This window comes from Triturus cristatus, chromosome 2_1 (assembly GCF_964204655.1).
Source record: "Triturus cristatus chromosome 2_1, aTriCri1.1, whole genome shotgun sequence".
Classification (NCBI taxonomy): Eukaryota; Metazoa; Chordata; class Amphibia; order Caudata; family Salamandridae; genus Triturus; species Triturus cristatus.
Genome location: NC_140581.1, coordinates 907,210,839 through 907,227,662, shown reverse-complemented (window position 1 = coordinate 907,227,662; position 16,824 = coordinate 907,210,839). Strand labels below are relative to the sequence as shown.

Genomic DNA, 16,824 nt, shown 5'->3' with positions numbered 1-16,824 from the left:
GACCAGGAGGAGCGGTCCAGAAAGTATTACAAGGTGCAACTTAAACCATTTTTGTACTTACAAAACCTCCAGAGCATCAGCGGGACCTTGCAGCAAAAGTTTATAATTTGAAGAGAACTTTATCGGATATAGCATTCAGGCTTGCCTGCTGGGGGATTTTGAGCTCCAAAAGTCCAAAGGTAGAAATTTGAGCTGGCGAATGAGTGCAAAGTATCCTCCAAACCAGAGGACTTCAACAGCTGCAAATTTAGCATTTTTACCAGTCAGAGCTTTACTAACTGAAACCAACAGCTTTTGACTTTTCAGACAGTAAGTCAGCAGGAAATATCTTAACCTGGAGGATCCATTTGGTGTACCAGACCAGCACTCCATCACTGTTGACCTGAAATGGCGCCAAGGTCCCTGTTAACCACAAACAGTGATCCCTGGCACTTAAATTTATGTTTTTTGCAGCTTTTTATCCTGTCTGCTCTATGCCATGCCTAGCAAGTGGTTGAAGGTCAGTTTAAATTATTGAAACTGTGGGGCCGATTGTCCACCATCGTGGTGTTGACCGGGACCGTCCGCAATACATGCGGCGGTTCAGCACACCACATTAGGATGCGGCCGCCACCATTGCGGTCGCATCTTGCATTTTTAACATTGCTGCAGGTGCTGCTGACAGCAGCACCCGGCGCAATATTGAAAATGCATGTTGTGCATTTCAGTGCACTACGTGGCAGGCACCACACGGTGCCTGCCACTTAGTGCACTGAAATGTAGGGGGTACCATGGGTACCCCCAGTGCACATACACCCTCCCCCCATTGGGGGCCTTCAACGGGCCCCCGAACAGGATCTCCACCAGCCTTTTCATGACGGTGTCGCCGTCATGGAAAGGCTGGCTCACAGCCTGCATAATAATATGGCGGACGGTGCCTGCTAGGCACCGCCACTATTTTATGCATGCAGACCGCTCTGCCAGGCAATCAGTCCGATTGCCTGTGGCGGTTCCATGGCGGGGTGTCTTTCCGTCCGCCACAGTCACAGTCTGGATCCCCATACTATCCTAATGTGGCGGGGGGGAAATCGCGGTCCGATGGCGGAAGAACTGCCACCGCATTACTGGCGGTGGTGGTCCTTCCGCCATCGTAATCGGCCCCTGTGTTTTGACCTGAAATGTATGTGGCCTTATTCCTTGTGAAGGGCTCACATCAGATAAACATACTAAAAAAGTGATTTGGAAGCCAAATTGATATTAATGTTCACCTACCGTTTCATTCATTGGTCAAATCGATGTATTGTGTGCATCAAATTGCACAGGTAAAGATTAAATCCAAGTAACTAGGGGGGAAACAACTAGGTCACACAAGATCCAACTAATAATATTAGAATGGCACACAGATAACTGTTGAAGAATTGCTACATGTTCCCCAGGTCTTGCCTACAGCAAATCCCAAAGCAGACTAAATAAGAGTTGACAGTAAGCAAGTGTGGTATTCCTCAAAGAAATGTTATGTCACTGGTGGATGATTGATGACAGGAAGCATTATCAACTAGCTATGTGCAAGAGATCGGGCAGAACTGATGCGGATGAATTATGGCCGCACGTTTGACCATATCCAAACTTGCGTGACCAGATGGATCACGCTGCCTCTCTCTTTCGCAGGGCGGGCATCTCTCATTAAGATGGTGATCCTTCCCAAGCTACTTTACCTCTTCTTAAATATCCCATATTACCCGGGCAGGTCCTTCTTCCGCCTTCTGCGCTCCGAGCTCATCCGACTGGTGTGGGGAGGGAAGCGGCCGCGCCTGAGCTGGGACATCTTGACTCGCCCATTCGCGCAGGGGGGCTTTGATTTACCGGAGCTCGAACTTTACTACTACAGCGCTCAGGCCCACTATGTTCACCATTGGATCCACCCCACTCCCTTTATGCCACATATAGCAGTGGAACACTGGTTAGCGGATCCTATCCCATTGGAGGGGGCCATCTTTAGTGCGCCGGAGGCTAGAAATGCACACCACACCACAGTCTCCAGCTCAGCTCTCGCGTGGCGAAAGATAGCAAAAGAAGCCAGAATAACACTGCTGTATTCTCCTCTGTTGCCCCTGGCATATCATCCCCTGCTACCCATTCTGCAGGAACAACTATTTAAGAAATTTATGGCCAAACTCAACATTAAGACGTGGGGAGACCTATATCATAACGGACTATTTCGGTCTCAGACGCACATGCTAGCAGACCTCACACCCACTCCCATGGATACATTTCTTTACATTCGCCTGCGTGGCGGGGTGCGATCGCTAACCGAGGGATTTCCGGAAGAACCACCCACTTTAGAACCTTTACATCAGCTGCTTAAAGCTGCCACTCCGGCACACGCGGTCTCCAATCTATATCATTCTATACGCACGGTGTCCGACCCGGGAATCTGCAGGGCCCGTACTAAATGGGAGGCTGACTTAGGAATACCCATAGAAGACGAACTTTGGAGTTATTGTTGTCTCCAGACCGCACAGATCTCCTCCAGTAGTCGATTCAGGGTTATCCACTATAAGTTCCTGCATCGGCTTTATTGTACTCCAGCTCACATGCGTAGGGTGGGCCTCCGAGGGGACGATCTCTGTTGGCGCTGCCGCACACCAGCGGCAGATTTTTTGCACATGGCTTGGGGCTGCGGGGAAATAGCCGACTATTGGCGACAAATATATTCAGGTATTTCGGAAATGATAGGAGTCTCACTTACGCCATCTCCGGTGCAGGCACTTCTGGGTTACACGAAAACCATCAAGAAACCGGTTCGTCGGTTTGCCACCGTTGCTTTCCTCATTGCGAAGAGGCTAATCGCCTGCAGGTGGGGAAGGGGCAGGGCTCCTAAATACAAAGACTGGATCGAAAACATGGTGCACTGCCAAGATACGCTGCTCTGCTATGCTGAGCTACTGCCCACAGCGTCCAGACCGGTAGATATTTGGAGTCCCCTTACGACATATCTATTATCACACCCGCAGACATAGCACACCTTCACTTACCCGATTGCTCGAATTCTACGCTGCTGCTTTCACTGGGTCACACCACTTGAGCGGTGGGAGGTAGAGACTCTGTTAGGTAGGGGAGGTCCTAGATCTCACTCTTGACCGGCGGGCCGGAGCTCCCGTTGATAACTGGTGGTCCCTCCGAGAGCTGGCATGCCCCACTTCGTTGGTGCAGAAGGGCGACGGGGTTGTGGCCATCCCTCATGTCTCCATAGACAACTAAGCAGGTACCACTGTGACCATGATCTACTATATTCCTCAGGTATGGCATAAGAGGCCACTACACTATATGGATTCAACCTATGCATAAATTGTACTGGTTTATAAGGTTTAATGACAAATACAAATCACATGACGTAAAGTATGTTGCAGCCCTATTGAATATCATACTGTTGCATTACGGTTTACTGTAACGCTGCCGGCCCCTGGAGGGGTTGTAGGCGGACAGCTGTGTACTTCACCATCATCCAGTTCGTATATTACGCTGCCGGCCAGTTACTGGTTGTAGGCACAGGGGCTGTGTACTGCTTATTTCAGACTGAATAAAGGTTTTTGAAAAATTAAAAAAAAAAAAAAAAAAACTAGCTATGTGCAAAAGTAAAGACACTTGATTTAAAAGGAAGGAGATATGTTAGCCCTCCCTAATAAACATTTCATAGCATCCGATGATATTAGGGCTTTTAACCAGACTTCATATCCTTTTAAAACAGGATACCAAAAGAGTGTTTTAGGTAAATGGCAAGAGTAGATGGTCACAGTAATGAACATCTAAGACAGGAGATCATTAAAGTCTATAAGCTGCACAATCATACTTAGTATAGCTGATGCACAAAGAGGTGAGGCCCTTTTTACAGATGGTGGTAGAGGTAATATCCTCCTCCACCCTGGCCAAACCCCAGCTGCAACAATGGCTCCTCTAAAGGCACTGAAAGTTTGGTTTGCAACCACCATCTTTGAGGCTGGAGTGCACCAAACCTTTTGCTTTTTTCAAACAAACTCTCAAAACAAGAGTTTTTTTCTGAAAAACAAAGTGCTAATGACCCGCACACCATCAGTTTGCTTTTGAAAAACAAAACACTAATGACCACCACAGCCTGGGAGTTGTCTTTCATAGTGTGGGGGGTCCTTATTTTTTTTTCTGACCATGACTGCTAGGTTTTTCCTGATGGTGACGTACAGAAAAAAGACATTAGGCTGTCTGCTCTAAATGGAGCGGGGAACTTGATGTCTGCACTTCAAAGCCCCTACTTCGTGGGTCCATTTGTGTTACTTTCATGAGAGTGGAGCCAGCAGCGTCACCGCCATTTGACAACTGATGGTCCACCTCAGGTCATAACAGAGTGGGCTGACCAAGGTTTTGGTAGTGTTGTGTAATGCATTTGCCCGTGGGAATGTAACCCATGAACAGAATACCTCTGTTCTAAATGATTTGTGTGCCTTAATCACGAAGGTTACTGGCCCACCCCTAGCTGTTAAACCATATGAAGCTAGTTATAGGGTGATGGCATTTCTAAAATTTTCCGTAATTTGTATTGCATCTGCATCTTCTTCCTCAGCTGAGAGATTTAGCTCATGCACAGCATTATCCGCTTGCTCAATCATTGTATTTAGTAAGAAGAGTTCTTTTCAAGGGAACTAAGATAAAGTGTTATGCACAATAGGAACAATGTGTCCTTCAAGCTTGATTAACCAACAGCCAATAAATATGATTTTTGCCTACTCGCTGTGGCTCTGGGAAAATGTGAGTAGGGGGTCTCTGAGAATAGCACAACTGAACAACTCAGATTTGACTGTTAAATAAGTACCCAACCAACGTTGGCGGTGCCTTGTCATGTAGTACCTATAAAACCTATATAGGATCTGCGCGTTTAGAAAACTTACACTGTAGGACTGGTGTCAGACTGATTCCAGACACCCCCACTGGGTATGTTGGCCTGTGTACCATATAGCTCACAGTGCCACTAGAAACTTCTCTCAGCAAGGAGAGAATAGTTCTTGGCAACTATTGAACATGACAACTCTGATCCCTCAAGACCATGGAAACAGTGTACTACTTTTCGCTCAGTCACTCGTGCTCACTTTGTCTCAGAGAGATACACAGAATAAATGGTTTGGACGTTTTTCAATAAGTATCAATTGAACAGTTGTTATTCTAGTGTAAAATAGGTGTGCTGAAACAATCATTAGACAGTAACAGATATAAATGATTAGAAGCAATAGGAAAGTAAAAGGATAGTAGATTTTTACCATTTTGCTATAACAATGAATACAGGCAAGTAAATAAAATATTTGACAATAAAATGCGTACTCCTACGATGCTACCCTTACTAGATGTACCTAAGTGTACCTAGCATGTATGTAGGTGTGGAGCCAAGAATCCCTCTAGGATAAAGTCAACCCCATTACCTGAAATGAGAGACTGTGGGACCCCATCTTGGTCTCAAGTTGGACACCCCACAAGGGATGTTAGACCACTGCGAGCTGGAGTAACTGCATGCAGGAACCTCAGCGTCTTGCGTCAGTGTGTCAGCATGGAAGTCCTTTCACCTCTGACTACCTCAGCAAGATATGGTGTATATATAACCAAAGTGGTACCCCCTGGGGAAATACCTTGCTGTGTCATGTCGGACTAAGATGATGGAAGGAATGACCTTTATACATAGTAATTATGCAGGAGATGGTAGGCCTGCTGTCCTGCTGTGATCACAAGAATCCTCATGCATAATGAATGAGGCTTTAGCTTTTGGGGTACCTCTATGGAATATAATTGTAGACAGGGTAAACTGACATGCTTGTGACAGAAAGCACCCTTTCCAACAAGCTCTAAATCCTGTCATAAACATTTTATCAATTATTCTGTGAACTAATGAGCTGCCAAACATCATAGGTAAATGGCTCGGGGAATATAAGGTAAACTGGGCGAATATTCCCTCATCAATCTATTCTTCAAGGGATTCTGAAACAAAATTCAAATAGTGCACTTATGTTAGGATTATAGTGCAGCCCAACATGAAGTACAACCTGATCTACAAATCACTGGCCAATTAATGACTGCTGAGATCTTTATATCTTATATCTTTGTCTTTGATGTGAAACTTGGCACTTAACAGGAGTATGAATTGATCAATATAATTTACTTACTACTGACACCATGAATTGATTTCAGGTTATTAACATGACCTTAAAAACGTTTGTGTTTGACATAATTCTGCAAGTTGTTATTTTGGTTCATTCTTTCTAGTTCGCATTTCCATGTTTTTGGTAAATATAATTCTAAAAAAATATTTTCTTTGCAAGAATGTTCACCGTGAAATTTTGTGATGTTAAGAACACTGACTTTATGGTGCGATTTCCACTGCAAACGTTGCAATATGTCAGAGAAAAAAGAAATTACATCCTCCCCTAAAACCTGTCATAGATGTAGCTATTTTGTTTCATGACATTATTTCCACAATGTTTTTCACAAGTATTTCCACAATATAATAACTCATTATGTTGTGGACCATCAAATATGTGAAATATTAGAGTATGTCAGACCAACATGGAATAATTGGATTCTAGCTTTTAGCACCATATCAACATAAAAGAGGGCTCTTTGAAATGGTAATTACCTTTTGCAGTGCTTCTTGACCAGGACTTTCATAGCATCATCAGTGATCTTACATCCATTAACTGACAGGCCCTGCAGACTAAAAGTGAATCATCATACAGTTATGAATCATTATAGATGGATAATGATGTCAGTAATCAGCAATGATATTTTCTTACTTTTCACTTGACTATTCACAGCAGAGCTGCAGAGTCAACAATAGATGGAAGCATTATTGAATGATATTTCGAACACCGATACTATAACTAAGGATTTAGATTATTCCTTAATTAATAACAACATTGTTATCCATTATTCAAATGATGAACCATTTACATTTCACAAAAGAATGTAGACATCCATGAATTAGAGTCGAGCTTTCGGATTGCATGGATTTACAACTATAGTTGAAGATCCATATAATTTCCTAGGTGTTTGCAAGACAGTCAATCGACAGGGATAGGTATTTTGCACATGTACAGTGGTCACTACTCCACGCTCTTCCTGGTGAAACACCTACATTCTCATTTTAGCCAAAATTGACTGCAGAAGTTTCCCAGACAGTCCTAGTTAGTGCAGTGTTCTGAAGTTCAGAAACACTTCAAACCATTCTACTACAGAATGTCTCATTATGCATTGGGTATCGAGCTTTGTCAGCCTTTATTCTACAGACTATTCCTCATCTTTCAGGCTTCCTAGCAGCACACTTAAGTGGCTCTTGATTGATGTAAAAATGTGTTTTTAAACAATCGTATTAAAATAATGCTATGCCTTCGTTTTTGTATTCCCCTCTCTACACCTTGGAAAAGTAATGGCTAAGCTGCCCAAGCTCACACATTCATGGTTTTCTAGTTTAGAAACAATGCCTTGTTTATAAACCCTTTTATTAAACCCCAATTATCACTAAGTGGCATATCATCTGATCATCACAATGTCAGAAGCCTTCAGCCTCTATCCAGTGAGACAGATGCTCTTGTACTAGGATGCCCCTTAACCACCCAAGTCCAAGCCCACCTGAGCAGAGCTGGAAAATCAGGAAACAATCTTTATCCTAGTGAGCTTCAACAGGTTCATCTGGAGAAGAAATTGTTAAGTTACAACGAAAACTTTAATACTTGGAGGAAAATATCAATATACTTATACTATATCAATGGCATAACAGCTGCACAAACACACGCACTGACACGCACACATCAACTCACCCACACACCATCCTAGGCCTTCAACAAAATAATTACAAATGTCGAAAATTATTGAAGGGCAAATAATTTACACAAAGCACTAGTAGTACTCCCGGAGCAAAAGGCTGGGATTTACTATTAATATTATTATTGTTGTTGTTGGTATAATATTATTACAACTGGATTAGAGAACACCGTATTATACTATGAGACAGGGCAATGCAAGATACATGCTACTCAGGAGTTAGTTTATAAACTCATTAAAATTCAAGATAATTTGCAGTTATCGCATGACCTAAGTAGAGGGTTTTATACTTTAAATACTTGCTATCTTGACCCATCTTATTAAATAGAAAATATGGTTGCCGGTACTATGAAAATAAACATACAGAAGACAGTTGAGAGATAAATATATTTTAAGCCATTTAATATGTTATGGCTGTATTTCAAAACAAGTAGACACATTATGGCTTTTGTGCAACAACGTCCACCAGTGCAATAAGTATTGTGTGGGGATCAGGTAGGGCACAGCCCTGTACAGCCTTCTCGATCTCCACAGAAGCATGGTAAAGACAGAGCTCGAAACTTGGAGGTTTCTCCCCTGTCAGAAGCAAAAGTCCAGGACATGATCTCTACACTCCCCGCTCCCTATCATTAATTTTCCTAACTTGTCAGAGGATTGGTTGGGATCAGCGAGTTTGCTGTTGTCACCCCTGTCTGTTAGAAGGTGGGAAAAGTAGAGTCAGAAGAGTGACTCCAAGCTGTTGCCCCCATTCTCCATTTGGCCTGGATTATAGGTCTTCCTTCAGTGGCTCTGAAATACTGAGCTACCAAGACCCAACCTCTCCCTCCCGCGTCACCGGCCCACGTTAGCCGATTACATGTATGTGCTCTGCTTCTTTAGGGATTAGGAGGTGTAGAGCTGCAGATAACAGCCCTCCACCTCCTGAGATATGCATAGAAGCCCAGTACCACGTATCCAGGCAGCCACAGGGCCAGCTGCTCCCTGGATTGTGCCACTACCATTTGCCATCTTCGGGTCCGAGGATGATGTGAGAAAGTGATTGGAGGAACTTCATAGAGCTGTGGAGAAGTCCAGCTGTGATCACCGCCACTGCATGGCCAAGATGTAGTGTGTAAGTGGATGAGGGTGAATGTGCTAGCCTGTACATGTGCAGGAATTTGGGGCCTGAATCACAAAGGGCCTCTGCACTCATGGCGGAGGCTCCGCAGCCGTGAGGGAGTCTCCACACTTGGGACAGAATCTCCGCAGTGAGAATTCTCACTGCGGAGATTCTGCCCCGAATGCAGAGAGTCCTCAACGACTGAGGGGCCTCCGCCATGAGTAGGGAGGCGCTTTGTGAATCAGGCCCACGATGTTTGAATGACTGAGGATCTATACGTGTATGTGTGCTTGAGTGCAAATGTATGTATATGTGCATTTGGTCATGGGACTAGGGGCTCACCCGTGCCTATTGGGCCCCATCAATGACATATTATGGGCATGGTCTGTGATATGTTATAGAAAGGCTTTCTGAATGGCTTTCATAATTGTATTTAGCGTAATGCCTTAAAGAGCTGGAATAGGACTAATTACTTATTCAAGTAAAAACTCTGGATGATGCATGATAATAATTAAAGCACTAACATGGACAAGGACGTCTCATAACCACTTGAAAAGGTTTTCCAGTCTTGTGATAAATAATTCTCTACTTTAGCTCCTCTAGCAATAATCATGCAAACTTCATGAATGTAATCACTGTGGAAAAATACGAGTGACCAGCTCACTGTGTCAGCTCATTCCTGTTTTCTGTCTCCTACTTATTACTTGCCAAACTTCTTTTTGTATTCAGAGGCTCCAGGAATTGTATTCATCTCAAATGTCACATAGTTTGACCCTAAGTCCCTGTACCCTTTGCTTGGTTGATGTACAGTAGGTTACTACCAGTCAGAGTATCAGAAGACTTTGGACCCTCTCTTCATGTGTAGATGATAGCCTATTGCAGCCCCACAGTGACATACTTGTGAGCAATATAGGCCATCCCATACTTAAAGATGACTCAATAATGGCATACTAAGTAACACAATGAAGGTCCTTTAGGGATATGTATCAGCATTCTGGTTGAAATGATGGCTGTCTCTGACATAAAGGTGGTCCCTCAATGTCATATGAGTGATCTTTTTTGATATTCTAGCGCCCCTCATATAATGGTGGCCTGTTAGTATCCTATGTGTGAGCATTTTTGGTAACATGCTGGCTTTCCTTTGAAAACACATGAGCAAACTTCATACATTGCAGGATTTCCTTGCAAATGTTAGGATACCACTGACATAAGAGTAGCCATCCTAGACACAATATGTCCTTTTATGTCATAGATCACACTGTTACTGAGATAGTGTGGTAAAATCCTTGCCATATCATGGCCATTCCGGGCATTTGATGTTAACAAATTAACATAAAAGCCAGAATCTATCCATGTGTGACTGATAACGGCTTGAGAAGGGGGTCCGCGTAGCCCCCCTCTTCTTTAATTAAAAAAAATCATCCCTGAGAGACAGCGTTCCCAGGGCCAGGGCGCTTACAAACATTGGTACTCTGCATCATCATCACCGCCAGCTCCCAATGCAAATCATTTTTATGGTGCGTAAGAAACATTAAACAGTGTTTAGCAAACCGAAGGTGGTTGGGTGCCAGAGGCTTAATCCTAAGATAAAATGAAAAGTCTCCAAAGAAAGTGCCAGAAAATGCACAATGGTACTATATTTTTCACAAACAACTCACAATTTGACAAAACTTATCTAAATGATAACACCTTTCTGAACTAATGTGGTGGGTATGCCTGTTTATTTCCAGATAGATGGTCAATCTGCGGAGATATTCTTGCTACTGCAATCCATAGGTTGTGGTCCACTTCAAGTCTTGAACGTTTTTTCACCTTTAATGCTGCCTATGCTGAGAACCCAATCTCACATAAATATGATGAGCTAAAAGGCAGAAGAATCTTGACTGTAATTTGTGATAAACCTGAATGTTCTATAAACATATTCAGCCCAAATTCCCCCAGTGAGATTTTGCTAAATTGCATCTGCAGTGTGAGGACATTCTGGAGATCAATTAGTTTTTCCCGAAGGTACACTGGAAGATGAGTACCTGCATCCAGTAGAAAAGGTCGAAAGATCCAGTCATTGACATGATGATTATCCTCTGGAAAGTTCTTTTCTAAACCGTCCTTGAGGGAAGTTAAAATATTTTTTAGGACCTCAGCAGCACTTTCAAGGTGATATCCTGTGACTTCAAGAGCTTCTGCTAAACATTGGAATGCTTCAAGCAGGTTACCTCGAATTAATCTTCTCCATAACTCCAGCTTTTTCTTGAAGGCAGATATTTTTTTATACATGGTAAAAGGTATACTTTCAGCCCCTTGCAAAGACAGATTCAAGAAATGTAATTAATCAAAGATGTCTGCAAAATGTGCTAAAAGGAGAAGCAGGTGGGGATTACACAACTGTTCTGATTTTTAGGGGTCCAAATCCAGAAGGACTTGTCGTACTTCATTTCGCAATTCAAAAATGTGATTCAGCACATTCCCTCAGTATTTAGGTATGGAAAAGTAAACCATCATGTTCAGCTCCCTTTTCTGCAAATATAGTTGCAAACAAACAACCTTTAGTGGGATGAGTCTTGATGAAATTAACAATTTCCCAGCAGAATTCAGCACACCCCCAAGTTCTCTATCCATGTTTTGGACAGCAAGGGCTTCCCTGTGTATCATAGAGTGAGTCCATAAGGAGTTATATTCAACACTTTGGATTTTAAACCTGCCATAGCACCACAAAGGAAGGAGCATCATCTGTGCAGATCTCAACTCAATCGTCCCATTTTAAGCCATTGTAGCACATTAAGTAATTGCGAATATCAAACGGTGCTGATGCTGTTGCCTACCCCTTGATTGGTTTTCAGAATACATTTTTTCCATTATTACTGTTTTGTGGCAGTGTCGAACATAAGCAATTAAACAGACTTCCTTTGATAAGTCAGTAACTTCATCCAATTGCACAGCAAACTAAGCATGCTATGAGTTGCCTATGGATAGCTTCTGACATGTCAGAGATGCAGTGGCAAACTGTTGTGTCAGAGAGGATAATAATTTTAAACTCCTTTGCCACTTTTTTACCAAGCATTGTCCTGGCCAAGTCGAGATTTGCCGGGATAATCCCTTTTTCTCATATACAAGGTTTTCGTTTTTGGCCATGTGGTATGTCACTTGGTAATATACTTTCAAGGCATTTGTTGGGATGGAGACCACATTTTTCACAGTGTCATTCTGGTGGATGATGTCTTCCAGCTTTCTATATTTATGTGAAACAAGGGAAACCCATGAGTAATAAGGGATCAAGAGTGGGAGTATTTTTGAAGGAACAGAGATCCCCTATGAGAAAAGTAGAAACAATTAAATATACATTGAATTACAATGAAGTGTATGTATGGTGTCCAAATGGAAACATCATCCCTATTTATTAATGCAAAACAAAATACATAGGAGTGGGAAAACAAACACCAGAGAGATCAGGTGAAACTTACAAAGTCAGGCATATCAATGTGACAAAATGGAATGCAATGGTTAAGTCACAACCTGTTAGTACCACTGCTCATACACAAAATGAACGAGTATAGCAATTGAGTCTAGGTACATTAGTCAATGACGTTTCCATCCCTAGTGAAATACTAGGATCATCATCAGGACATAAGAAGTTGTGCCTGAGACACTAATAGGGTTACGACAGTTGGAACCCAATGCCATCTTGAAAATTAAAAGAAGAGGGAGGGGACAGAGAGAGAGAAAAGGAAAATAAATTCTTTGAAATAATTAAAAGCATAAATGATTCAGAAAACTCTGAATTAGACCCATGGGTTTTAACACTGGGCTCCTCATTTGGCTAAATTATGTACTCTCGGGCAATAAGCTTTTGAACTTATTCCTTAGTCTCCATTTTTGTCCATGATTGGAAGTTAATTAATCTAAAATCTGTTTAAAAGTTTGTGGGAAAAAACAAATAGACAAACTTGGACTTTATATTAGTTCAGGGGAGCATGGATAGACACTGTCCACTCTCATGGTGCTTGATAGACTTTGGAAAAAGCAGTACTGTATTACAATCTTGGGTCTCAAAGTTTACCGAAATGTTTAACATTGGTCAAATCACACTCTCTCTGTGCCTCTTTCCTCTGATCTAACAATATGCATGCGGTGGACCTGTGACAAAAAGGTTTTCCTAAATTTTTGTGGAATTTCCAACACTATGAATGACTTACAGCATGTGAATGTAGCCAAAAGTGGACCAAAGACTGTAGATGCCCATGAACTTGCTCTCTATGTCCGAAAATCACAGCTGAGTTTATCTGCATCATGGCAAAGCCAGTGATCACAAGAATAGAACAAAAGAGACCAATTAAATTACTAATGTAAATCATTGTGTGACAATTGTATCCACCTGTGATGGGTCTACAGACAGTGGCGGCCGGCACGAATCGGGGGTGGTGAGCAGGGGGGCGTGAAAACAAAATGTAAAAAAATAAACTGAAAAAAAACCTTTCCTTAGCGCTGCCGCGTCTCTCCCCCATCAGGACACGGGAACCAGGAAGCACACAGGCTCCCCTGACAAATCTCAACCCTGCAATGCAGTGTTGTGATTGGTCGGAGCATCGTTGTTCGATGCTCAGCCAGGAACAGGGAGCCTGGGTATGTTCTCCACACAGGCTGCAATGCAACCGGAGTGGAGAACAGGGAACGTACGCAATGCTCTCGGGCTGGCCAAACAGTCATGTGCACTTAGGAGTGCGCAAACCACTCCTCCTCTGCCCTGCTCTTTCATCGGAACAGCACCGCCCACCCCAGCCGCAGGAACAAAGAAAATGATAACAACGTTCAGGTATTATCATTTTATTTTTCCTTTGTTATACTGCTTAAAAGCAGTGGGCGACGCTCCTCTGCCTTAGCGGAGGAGCCGCCACTGTCTACAGACAGATTTGCCTAACTGAGGAAGTCCCAAGCGGGATGCTCCATGCTATAATAATGAAGTGTCACATAGGGTGGCTTTGACTGAACATAAAGTTGTTTACCGTCATGCAGGGCCCAGAAATGCATACACAAAGTCAGCTCACTGAGCAGATTCAGATATCCATTGGGTGGTAAAAATGCTTTTATTACTCTTTGGAAACAAGTAAAGTGCTTTGTACAAGCTGTCTCTCTCATTCTGGGCCTTCCTTAGGGCAGTGTGACCAGTGCCACTGCATCTGGCCGCGTGCTAACCTAGGGGGTGTTGTATTTTGAAATGTTTTACAGGATTAAAAACACCTGCTGCAGAGTTCGCTGGGCACCGAGCAATATTCAGGAAATAATAAAAGCATTAATTTAACTCTGGTGATAAATATACCAGTTGGAGAGAGATGGAGTTTTGTCTAGTCACAGTTTTGAGTGACTCATCATAAAGTTGCACAGAGGGTGAATGTGCTGTTGCAAAACATGTGTACCATGCAGATCACAAAATCGTATTTCATGTAGATAGCTCAGTAAGTTACTGCTTTTGTCACCAAGATCCTTTTGTTACTTGCAGTTCATAAGTTAAAATCCTAATGTAGCACAGTGAGCTATGAACTCACAATAAAGAACTGCATGTAAACTGCAAGACATGGGTAAGAAACATATGTTTTTTCTCCAGTCTTTTTTTATCCTACGGTTGCTACAAAGTGAGCATTTGTGTGGGAATAAATTCTTATTTGTGAAGTCAACCCCAACCACTTTATTACATTATAAATTTTGAGTTTGTACTTCTCCTGATCAATCACTCTCAAAATATAATGCCTTCCAGAATGGATGACATGTGGTTCCTACACCTCGTTGTCTTACGCAACTTTTCTTATACATTGATTTACACATGCATGATTCAGTGTCTGTGTGTAATATGTGTGTGATGTAAAGGAGGGAGAAACATGGAGGGGGGAAGAAGTACACAAGGGAGCCAGCAGAAAAAAACACACTCTGGTACAGTGCAGAAAAAAGTAGCGCCTAAAAAATTAGCAGTGAATAGACACAAGTAATGTGTCCATGCTTCAGGGGAGGGACAAACACGTAAAGAGGGAGAAAGCTGGCCAGTTTTCAACTTATCAGTAAAAGATCAAAACAGTAAACACAAGAAGAAACAGTGGTGTAGACAGTGTGTCAGGGGCCATAGTGCAAGGAAGGAAATGCCAGGAGTTTCAGTTGTAGTGTAGAAAACCATACTTGGACATAGATACGGATTTTAAATCGCTCATATTTTCCCAAAGAACAGTTTGCTTATAATAAACTCTTTCTATGGCTAATGATAATTGCTTTTCTCTACCGGCCAGCCAGGGATGATCCGTACCACACATTGTCTTTACATTACCATACCGACTCCAATTTTTCACTTAAGGAACTGGGCCATGCCGGGGGTTGGGGCAAAACATTGCAATGAGGTGAAATGTAAGTGGTGTTTTCGTAGTAGCATGTGTGATAAATCAACAAACCAGATTGTACATCTTACACTGCTGCAGATTGGGAAAGACAGCTTCTCAAAAATGCAAAAGTTCCTTAAGTGAAAAATTGATCAGACAAACGGATAAGAATGAGTGTTTTTGTATGCATGTATGAAACTTTGAGCCTGCGAGGTGAAAAAAACAGGGCATGGTAGATGAGGAGGGGGAAGAGGTGAAGAGGAAGCATCCCTAACAGTTCTGGGAATTTCCATTGCCTTAGAAACCAGCAGGGTGAACTGCGAGGGGATCCAGTGCAGAAGCAGCCATGATGATGTAGTATGAAAAAGACACCAGATGAAAACACAACAGCAGCGACTCCGACCAAGAAATTAACAGCACAGAATGAAAGGAAGCAACAAAGAAGAAGAAGAACTCCAAAGGCATACAGCCCGTATTCCAGAGATGCATCTGTATGGGCGACGTTCACAGGCATTTCCTGATACGCATGCAGCAGTTTCTCTGATTGGAGGACATTTGTTGATGATGTTGCCGGACTATGATTGGCTTCTTTTACACTGTCCTCCAGAGAGTTCTCTGAAATGCACACCATTTCAAATGGTAAAAGAAGAGCAAACATTTTATAATTGCAGGTGGAAGTATGGCTGGGGAATGAGCGCCCCCTTTCCCATGACTCATCGGTCCCCCTGATTTTCCTGTAGAAAATGAAACTAGTTTTGGTGTTTGGATTTTACACCAGCATTATTCAGAGGGAGAAATTACTATAGGAGTACACACATACAATGGAGGCAAAGGACTATTATTTCTGTGCTCACTTGCCTGCTTCAGTAGGTGAAGGAGTTACCTACCACCACGTTCCCCTTTCTTATGGCATCATTTGATGTATTCTGTTTTCTCTTATATATAGGCAAGTACGGTTTGAATATTGTATTTTGAATTATGACTTAAACAGAATTAGTACGTATTAGGTCTATGGTTTTGCAAAATCGACTTGCATTAGACATTTTGCTAGAAAAGGAAGGTAGAGTCGGTAAGATTCTGAAAGTTTAACAGTATTGCACCTTTATAGCTGATAAGAGCAGGGAGATAAGAGGGTTCGTGAAGAATATCACTGGATTACAATCGGAATTGGAAGCATATGGTGCTCGAGAAGCAGTTAGAAAGGGATTTGCTGCCATAGGTGGTTGGCTTGGCAATATTGGTAGTGGACTTCTAGGTGCAATATTGAGACCTATTTTGATTATTGGCATTTGCTTGATTAGTTTGTTTGCTATGTTCAAGGAATTTAAATACATGCGATCAAAGGAAGTTGTTGTTCAAGGAATGAGAATCAAGAGAAATAGGGATCAAATTGAATTAGAAGAGAAGCAGGGTAAGATGTTGGATGAGATGAAGGACTTAGAGAAGTCAAGGTATAAGCTAATGACAAGACTTTCAATGGTGTCCAAAGGCTCAAATGTTTCTCTGATGGCTATCCTAGTCATCAGCTGAGGGATTGAAGCAGCATAATTTAAAACGTCG

At 42.4% G+C, this 16,824-nt stretch overlaps 1 protein-coding gene across 1 annotated transcript in view; it reads right to left on the bottom strand.

Annotated features, from left to right (window-relative positions):
- Window positions 1-16,824, bottom strand: part of LOC146866082 (uncharacterized) — a 666,825-nt gene that overhangs the window by 196,424 nt on the left and 453,577 nt on the right. Inside the window, exon 10 of the mRNA XM_085633172.1 lies at window positions 6,629-6,706. Within this exon, the coding sequence (XP_085489298.1) occupies window positions 6,629-6,706 (78 nt within the window). The remainder of the gene's footprint in view (window positions 1-6,628; window positions 6,707-16,824) is intronic.